Here is a 9612-nt window from a genome sequence, read left to right as displayed (position 1 = left end):
CAGTTATCACGAATTTGAATTTCAAATTCATCAAATACGCTCGTGAATTTTATATCAAAATAACATACGATATTTAATTTTAATTTTTAATGGGATTTTAATAAAGCAACACATGTCATGGACTCTACCCCTTGGGCCTTGCGACCAGAGGTGTTACCCCCGGACCCGTCAAGGCCCCATTGCTTAGGGGTTTTCGCCCCTAAGTACTAATAGAATTATAAATTATGATAAAATCAAATAAGTGTGTCTCTGGTACCCGACTTACTTTGATTCATATTATAATTAATTTGTTTAACAAGTTAATCCTTAACTTCACTAAAATAATTAACTAGTTTTGCAGACAACTATCAAGATTTTATTTAATTTACATCAATTTTATTTTCTTGGTGACGGGGGCTCTTTCGGTAAGTAATTACCGATGGCTACTTGCCTTTTGTATGGTAGTGTAACGTTATAGCTGACCTACTTTAATGTTACTAGGCATGTAACATGTACTCTTAATATATGTGATGTTAAAACAACCCATGTGCTACCTTGTAAACTTGCATGCTATATGTGGAAGAAGTTGTCTACTTGACTAGTACTTGTCTCAGCATAAGCTATTAATCTGGTTTGATCTCTACACCAAATAGCTAGAGAATCGACTCAATTTATTAGCCCTTTAAGTAAACATTCAAACTTTTTAATAGAAAAATAATTAGTTGAAAACCCTTATTCTTTATACGAGAAATAAATTAAACAAAAAATTATAAATTTCAACTGATAATCTATGAATAAACATCTGGCATCTCTCAAGTTAAAAAGATATAGAAAGACATCGATGATAGAATTGTAGAAAAGTAAAATGAAAACGATATATTATTAACATTAGAGTACTCGATCTAGTAGATCAATTTCATAGCATTTCAGTTTCACCATAAAATTAACAAAACCCGATAAAAATCCCATGAAAAATTATATGAAAATCCCTAATAAATAGGCTAAATATCAACTGTTAATTAAAAAAACAAGAAACATTTTCTTTATTTGTTGTTATGGGCCAAATTTTGTGCGATTTGTTTTAATGACAACAGGTTACATCGTACGATAGTTTCCACAAACACACAAGTTTCTTCCTTTGTATTCTCCGGCGGCACGTCCACCACATACGACTCCACCACCACGGTGGTGCCCCCACACGTCGGTGACGAATGAAGGGTCGTAACAGACCGGTAGTTCTTCAGCCGGTGGTCCCCACCAACAACGCTAAAGCTCATAACATGCCGTTCGTCATCAAGGATGTTAAGCCGCTCCATGCTGGATTCGGCTGGTAAACCCGACACCACCAGAACCTCCCTCACGGAACCCACGTCACCGTCTCCGTCGATCACGTCACAGCTCTTGAGAAAGTGCTTGTACGCCTGCGGGTTGTCGAAACGCCGGACTAAGGACCACACGGTCTCAACCGGGGCGGGTATTGACTGAATTATTATTGAAAAACACTGGGTGTTTGACACCGAGTGGCGGTGGTGGCGGTAGAGGTCTTCCGGGATGTAAATAGATGGCGGAAGGTGGTTCATGGTGGATTTAGGGTTGTTTTGTTGAATAGTTTGGGTTTGAATTGAAGAACACATGATTTCTTGATTTTTGTTTGGATTTAAGTTAAGTGACACGGTTGAACGTAGGATTTGATGAGATGATATGATATGATACGACACGAAATGTTTTTATATTATATGAAGACGCGTGAAGACTGAGAATGGGGCTTGCAAGTTGCATGTAATTAGTTTGAATTTATTTGGGGGGACAACTAGGAGGACCAACTTGCATATATAAACTTTTTATGCAGCATACGTCTTATGGCTTTATTGTTTTGTTACTTTATAATATTTTTCTGGAATTCTAGAAAGAAAGTATAATATTACATAATCATAATTTATATTATTTGCTCATAGAAGATTAGTTTGCTGGTGTTACTGTAGGCTTACTTTTGGTTTAGGTTGCGGGAGTCACGAAAAGTACATAATTGAGTCATAAGTTATAAAATGAAGTGGTTTGGTTTTTTCTTATAATGGATCGAAGTTGTATAAATTAATTTTAATGTTTTTAAATGTGTATAAATAATTAAATTTGTTTATTTTTTTTATGAAAATTATATATCAGAGAAAACTTGCTACAAACATTTTTTTTGTTTTTTTGAATAGTGAACATTTTAATTTTATTTATTTAACTAATTCGTAATTGATTGGATTTATTAAAGAAAACAAGTTTGAATTTGACAACACTAACAACTTTATATGCAGCAGAACCGACGGTTAATCCAATTAACCTGGGCACCTTTTCTCAATGACCAAAATAATTCAATTGCTCGGTTATGAAAATCTTGAAATCAAAATATTTGTTATACTCTATCTATAAGTGAACTAAACCGACACATACTAACCCTAGAGTTAGCCGTTTAGGTCATGTTAATTAAATTAAATAAACGACACATAGCAATTTTGTTTGGTGCTAATTTATGAATCATTGTGGTAAAAGTGTAGAATACAAAACAACTGAAAGCCCCATGTGACTAAGATCAATCGAGCAACCCCCTTTAGCAAGTGACGACGTGTCATCGAGGTCGATAAGTACCGTACTGCACCGCACTTGAAAGAAGTTGGTGAGTTTTTTTAACTGTGTTTTACATTTTTTTTTTTGATTGACAACCAATAACTTAAACTATTGTTGTGGGTCATGGAGTCATAAGTTCGGAAACGATCCCATAGAATTGAGCTTTTTAAGAGGACGTACACCAAAATGGCTCATCATGAGGCGATGGAGTCATTCGCACCGGAGTAAGTGTAAGTTTAAATGAGTGTACATTGTACTATAGAAAAATAGTAATGACATGTGTCGAAGCATGAAATGAATCTGACCTGATCCATGACGATGTTTCCACGGATTTTTGAGATGAACGAACCACGTCTTGATCTTCTTCATCAGCTGCTTGAGACCTGCAATGGTTTTTCGGGGGTGTGGAGGTGACTGCTAAGAAATCCTGAGGATCTCCTGTTTACAGACACAAAAAAGTGGTGGTGGCTCTTATTGAGCATGACCCCCTCATAAGGAGGTGGAGACCTCCTTATATAGAGAGCCTCATGGCCACCATCATGATACCCTAATGGGCCTAGCCCAGTTAGGGTTACCTCCACAAAACCCCCTCAGCCCAATAACATTGTATTAGTCCATGTAATAAAATAAGCCAAACATAGATTTAGGGTCGTAGAACCGGGTTTTAGTACCATACCCCTACAGACCAAAAGATTCAAAACCAACGACCGACTTCCACCGCCGGTAAGCTTTTTCTCCTTAAAACTTGTCCGGTTTTAATAATAACGGTTAATTTAATAGTAATTATTAATTAATTAGAGACATATTACAAGAAGCTGCCGTTTTCACTCGGGAAGACTGAGGATGGTTGTGATATTTTTAGCGGCGAGTGGGTGTGGGACCCGCTGAGTCAGCCGTGGTACCAGGAACAAGAATGTCCGTATATACAGCCGCAGCTGACGTGTCAGGCGCACGGCCGGCCGGACCGGGATTACCAGTTTTGGAGATGGCAACCGCATGGTTGTTCTATTCCGAGGTAAACTTTTTAACTTTAGATACTATTATTATTTTATTACTTTTAATAGGTATCCTAAATGAATTATATATGTTAAAATATATTTACTTGTTTGATAATGCATTATATTATTCGTGTTTAATATTTTGTGCTTTTTTTTATTATATATGTCAACGTCTTTACGTAAGAATTATTTACTTATGTAAGAGAAATCGTGCAAGGGTGAGATTAGTTTTTCGTATAGGCTGTTTCGCATCTTAAATCTGTACAAAATTTAAAAAGAATGTTATTATATTCGAGTATTTGCTATATATATTATCTGTCCAAAATGTTTTGTGTTAGGTTTTTCCTTGTGTTTGGATTCTTTTGCCGTCCAAGTTGTGTCTCTTACCAAGTCGTGCATTTGACTGCTGTTTTCAAAATCTTTTGTATACCATCTGTCTAGTTTTTAGTTATCAAAATTTCCATTGGTTGATTTGTTGAAGTGGAAATGCGATAAGAAAAATAATAATTTACTACTTTAGTTTGTTAATGCACTGTTGCATTTTAATCAAATTTATGTATAATATATTAGCTTTATTTAACTAATTTATAGCTTAATGCTAAACTTAAACACATGTAAAAAATGTAATTGACTTTTAACAAAAGTGTGTACTAAATAAACTGCTTTAAATATAGGATTATAAAAATATATTTATTATTACAATATATGAGTTAAATATTAGCAATATTGTACAAACTTATATGTTAATAATAAATTCATGTAGCTTGTTAAAAAACAACACTAATTATTATCTTTATTTATTACTGTTAAATATTTTTAAAACTGTTAACTCCTTAAATTTTAATACTAATAGATAATAGCCAAAGAAGTATATTAAAAATTAACTAAAATGTTCATGCTATTGTATACTTTCTTCATAAAATTTAGTTAAGTTTTTTTTAATGGGTTATAATTAGTTACTACTTACTAGGTTTATTAAAAGTTTGTTAATAATAATTAAAACCTTTTGTTTGTTTCAAGTACTTGTAATTAAATATAAAACAATCTGTACATGATCAATTGAAAAAATGAAACTAGAAAAGAGATTCCACAAAGTCTTAAAACGGTCAATTGAATGACTGAGTCCAAGAGAAGCCTATTTTTTCAAAAGTGGCGACCATTTGGAATCAAGTTTGGGCTTTGACTAGGACCGGCCGACTGCTGACTTATATGTTACACTTAATGACAGATTTAATGCGTCATTAATGTTGGAGACATTAAGAAACAAGAGGATGATGTACGTTGGAGATTCCTTAAACCGGGGCCAGTATGTATCGATGGTGTGTCTTCTCCACTCACTCATCCCCGGTCATGCTAAATCCATGGAAACTTTCGGATCTTTGACCGTTTTCACTGCCAAGGTAACATTTTCACCAACTAAGAAAGAGTGTCTAGCCATTGAGAGCGTCTGTTTCTTCGTAATAGAACATATCATACAAATAATTTCTTAAAATTCACACGTTACTGCAAGAACTACTCTTGGATCTAATATATATGTAAATCATTAATAAATATATTGTGAAATGATAGCTTTAAAAAATAGGCTATCTCACCTTTTATAAATATAACGAGTGGGCCAAAAGGCCCAAAACCTAAGTGGGTGGGCAGTGGGCTGAAGCTCACTAGACCGGGCTAGTAGGCCTACAACTCTACAAGGTATCATTTACTCAACATATTTTCTTTATGCTAGATTAGAGATTTTGATACGTCTATCATCCGCATGCATATGTTTGTAGGATTACAACGCGACGATCGAGTTCTATTGGGTCCCATTTTTGCTCGAATCAAACTCTGATGATGCTGTGGTTCATCGAATTACTGATAGAATTGTACGAAAAGGTTCGATTAACAAGCATGGAAAGCACTGGGAAGGGGTTGACATTATCGTTTTCAATACCTACTTATGGTGGATGACGGGTTCTGACTTCAAGATCTTGTAATATATTTCAAGTTCTCTTTTAATAATTATATAATATTACATGGATGCATTCTAGTAATCAATTATATATGTGAAACGCGCAGGCATGGATCGTTTGATGATGAGGTGAAAGAAATAGTAGAAGTGTCGACAGAAGATGCTTATAGAATGGCTATGAAGAGCATGCTGAAATGGGTAGAGAAGAATATGGATCCTGAGAGAACAAGGGTCTTCTTCACTGGCATGTCTCCATCTCATTTCAAGTTAGTTGTTTCTATCTCTTTACCAAAATATTTTCGTCATAAAATTAAGTATCTAGTAGGCTTACAGTATGTGACACGACTCATTGTCACATCATTATCTCGCCCCAGTAAGCAAATCCTGTATTATTTTGTCCAACGGACAAATGCGTGAAAAAGAAATATCACGTGTCTCAGATAATACCTATGCATTTTAGACCGTATTGACATTGTATGTAAGGATGCATCCACACTTAAATGTGTTTGGATGAGAGTTGATCCAGATTTGTTTTTGGCGTAAACAGGTTAACTTGAAAGTTGAGCTATATCCAAATTAAAGTGTTTTTCTTATATTACGATTTACGAGGAAAAAAACGTTATTTGACGTACAGCTCGGTTTACAATAAAATTTGATAATAGAAAAAAAATACAATAAAAACAATGTGAGTATATACATTTTTACTTTTAAATATTAGATATTACGTATTAACTATATTTTAAAGCTGTTCTACTTTAAAAAAATGTCAAGGATGTGCATATGAATATTGCAATTATAGTTTTGGGTTTTGTTGTTTTCATTCTTGAAAAATGTTTTACTCGTGAGACGAATAGATTTTATTTTAGAAGAGAAACACACATGAAATCTTTCTTCTCAACAAGTAGAGATATAATATATTTGGTGGTCTTACCTATAGGGGCGTGGAGTGGGGAGGAAGACCAAATGAAAACTGTTACAACCAAACACGACCAATTGAAGATAAAAACTTTTGGGGATCGGATTGTAATAAACGCGTAATGAAAGTAATCGAAGATGTTTTCAAGAGACAAAAGTTTCTCATAACATTTTTAAACATCACACAACTCTTACTATACAGAAAAGATGCACACACGTCAATCTACAAGAAGCAATGGAGCCCTTTGACACCTGAACAATTAGCCAATCCAAATAGCTATGCTGATTGCACACATTGGTGTTTGCCTGGACTTCAGGATACATGGAACTACCTATTATTTATCAAGCTCTTTTATCCTTGATAACCCGATCGAGGATTTCATTATTTTATTTTTTGTATATCATTGAGAATGAAACTATAAAACCTCTAGAGTTGGATTAATCTTTTTTACTTTAAAACAGATTTGATAAACACGTTGTCTAAACAATTCTCTCTCAAGATCTTCCTCAAAAAATCTGGTTCATGAGGATTCTTCCCCCAACTAACGAAGAGACCTTAACGGAATTGTCACATATGAAATAAGGTAATGAAAATATTACTTTTGTATTTAGCATAAAGTAAAATTCGTCAAAGATTAAAAAAATTGTTAAACTTGAAATTTGTTGAAAACTTGTAAGACCATCTGCAGTGGGCAGTGGGGCTTTTTAGGAGGTGTTTTAGGTCCAAAATGCCTAGGAACACCGCCCCCTAGGCATTATGGATGATATTTTGATGAGGAACTTTGTGGAGAAATCGTGGGTGTGGGGGGATGTTTATCTAATTATTATTATTATTTTTTAATATATATGTTTATTTATATTAAATAGTTAAAAAGTTAATAATTGTTTTAATGATTGCTGAGAATTTTGAGAGTTTTAACTACACCTATTTTTTGTAAAATGTTGAAATGCTGACCGGGTCCACATGACGTAAAATGCCCGGGGGGAACTTAGTTTTGATTAGGCATGATCTAACAGTTTAGACTTTAGATACCGATAAACCAGATTACTCTAAAGAAACATTGTATTAGACCATAGTATGGCTTTTTGGGAGCCTTTTTAGATCCAAAATGCATGGGAACATCGCCCTACTTAGGCATTATGGATTACATTTTGGTGAGGAACTTTGTGAAGAAAACGCCGGAAAGGGGGAATTTATCCAATTATTTTTTTTCTTTTTTTAATATATATGTTTATTTATATTAAATAGTCAAAAAGTTAACAATTGTGTAATGATTGCTAAAGAGTTTTGAGAAGAGTTTGACTACGCCTGTTTTTTTTTTTTTTTTTTTTTTTGCAAAATGTTAAAATGCTGATCGGGTGCTACGTTACGTAAAATGCCCGTAGGAGCTTAGTTTTGACTACGCATGGTCTTAGAAGAGATGAAGACAACATTTTTATTAATATATATTAAATAAAAAACTTCATTATGTAAATTAATGGACCTTATTATTAATGAAAGATGACATTTTTTAATATATACTAGCAGGGTTCTCGCGCGATGCAACGGATTAGGTCGGTAAAAACCTTTTAATCTCAAGTAGGGATAACAACCTCAATTATGTTTTGAAATGGTGTAAATGGGTCCCGTCTTAGTGCATTATTCACGCTTAGCGGTCGGAAATGAATAAAATTCCAACCAATAAGGCTCTCATTAGCATGAATATTTCTTTCCCGGATTCCCTTTGCGTCTTTGTAACATCGAGCAGGAGTCTTCTGATCATATTTTCACGGCTGCAGGGTAACCTCGGCGATTTGGAAAGCTTTGATTTCTTTATGTCAGGCCTCATCCTTGTTCGCCTTCTCTGTAAGGGATCTGCTAGAAGTCCACGACCACGTGGGGCTCGGATCGAGGTATAGGTGAAGGTGAAGACATTATTTTCGACATTAGATTTGTTAGTTTTCTTTGGTACAAGCTTAGATCTAGTTGTGAATCGATATCTTGGTCCAATTGGTGTAACTTCTCGTTGATGCAGTTGTGCTTGTTGTTTGTTTTTGGCCCTCCTCTGCGTTGTGGAGGTTGGGTGTGGCTTCTTTTTTTGTTATAAAATTTACAATTCGGGAAAAAAAAAAGAATAACACTTAAAAGGTTGTTAACGATGCGATTTGAGCCAAACCAAGGCTAGCTTGAACTCGACTTGAACTTCATTTCAAGTTGGCTCGGCTGGGCTTCAAATTAAGCTCGAGCTCGGTTGCTCAACTCAATATCACTCAACATTACAATTTATTTGTCATAAAGACCAAACATATAACTTATCCTTTTCAATGAGTTCAACCTAAAGCTTTACTTAGCCAACTTACATAGTTTTTAAATTGTTGCTAGGCTTAACTTGCATTTATGGAGTAGATGAACTCGACAAGGAAACAACTATTAATATTTAACTTTAAAGAAAATATATTATCTCTAGGATTCATAATTTGTTTTAAAACTTGCAATTATTAAACTCTTAAATTTTACGTTTAATTATTTTTTCACCCCCTTCATACGAGAACCTAAATTATGTACAATTTTCTTCACTGTTATAACATTGATGACTTTTCTACACAACATTATTTAAAAAAAAAAACCTACATCATAAAATCAATCATTTAAAAAAAACTACATCATTATTTTTTAAATAAACCGTACCATTTTGTTATACCTTTTTCCCAAAAAAAAAAGATCTTTTGAAATCCAAAGACAACGTTTATAATGAAACGGGTCAAAACGGGTTCATTGATTTTAAATGGGTTAGTGTTATTTTTTAATTTTTCTGATCTGAACCAAACTAACCTTTTTTACATCGAACTCGTTCTAGCCCATTACCAGAACTCGCGCTGTCCGGACCTGATTATCTGTCCTAACTAATACTCACATAACATGTTAATTTTTAAAAAAAAAAACTATAGCAATATCATACTAAAATTAAAGAGAATAAAATTCTTGTTTCTATGGTTTATTATTTTTTATAAATACTGACGCATGAAAAGTTATGGTCGTTTAGAAGTCGTGGGGTTAGTTGGTTAAATTAAGGGACCAAAATTATAATTGTTCAAAAAATCAAAAGTTTAAGGGGTAAAGGTGTAAGTATTGTCAAAAAGACATATTAGCCCCCCAAAAATAGATTAAGACAT

At 33.9% G+C, this 9612-nt stretch overlaps 1 protein-coding gene and 1 pseudogene across 1 annotated transcript; one reads left to right on the top strand and one right to left on the bottom strand.

Annotated features, from left to right (window-relative positions):
- Positions 1 to 1022: 1022 nt before the first annotated feature.
- LOC143555930 (abscisic acid receptor PYL4 pseudogene) lies at positions 1023 to 1613 on the bottom strand (annotated as a pseudogene).
- Positions 1614 to 2788: 1175 nt separating this feature from the next.
- Positions 2789 to 6849, top strand: LOC143555942 (protein trichome birefringence-like 33). The gene is made up of 6 exons (XM_077045402.1): positions 2789 to 2816; positions 3391 to 3607; positions 4819 to 4990; positions 5366 to 5565; positions 5652 to 5810; positions 6482 to 6849. Exons 1-6 carry the CDS (start codon positions 2789 to 2791, stop codon positions 6819 to 6821), a joined length of 1116 nt encoding a protein of 371 aa, XP_076901517.1. The 3' UTR covers positions 6822 to 6849.
- The last annotated feature ends 2763 nt before the right edge of the window (positions 6850 to 9612 follow it).

Source organism: Bidens hawaiensis, unplaced genomic scaffold, assembly GCF_021521415.1.
Source record: "Bidens hawaiensis isolate Kalapana, Puna unplaced genomic scaffold, B.hawaiensis_p1.1 tig00018415_1, whole genome shotgun sequence".
Classification (NCBI taxonomy): Eukaryota; Viridiplantae; Streptophyta; class Magnoliopsida; order Asterales; family Asteraceae; genus Bidens; species Bidens hawaiensis.
The sequence above is the reverse complement of the archived record's forward strand: the minus strand, read 5'-3'. Positions and strand labels throughout refer to the sequence as shown.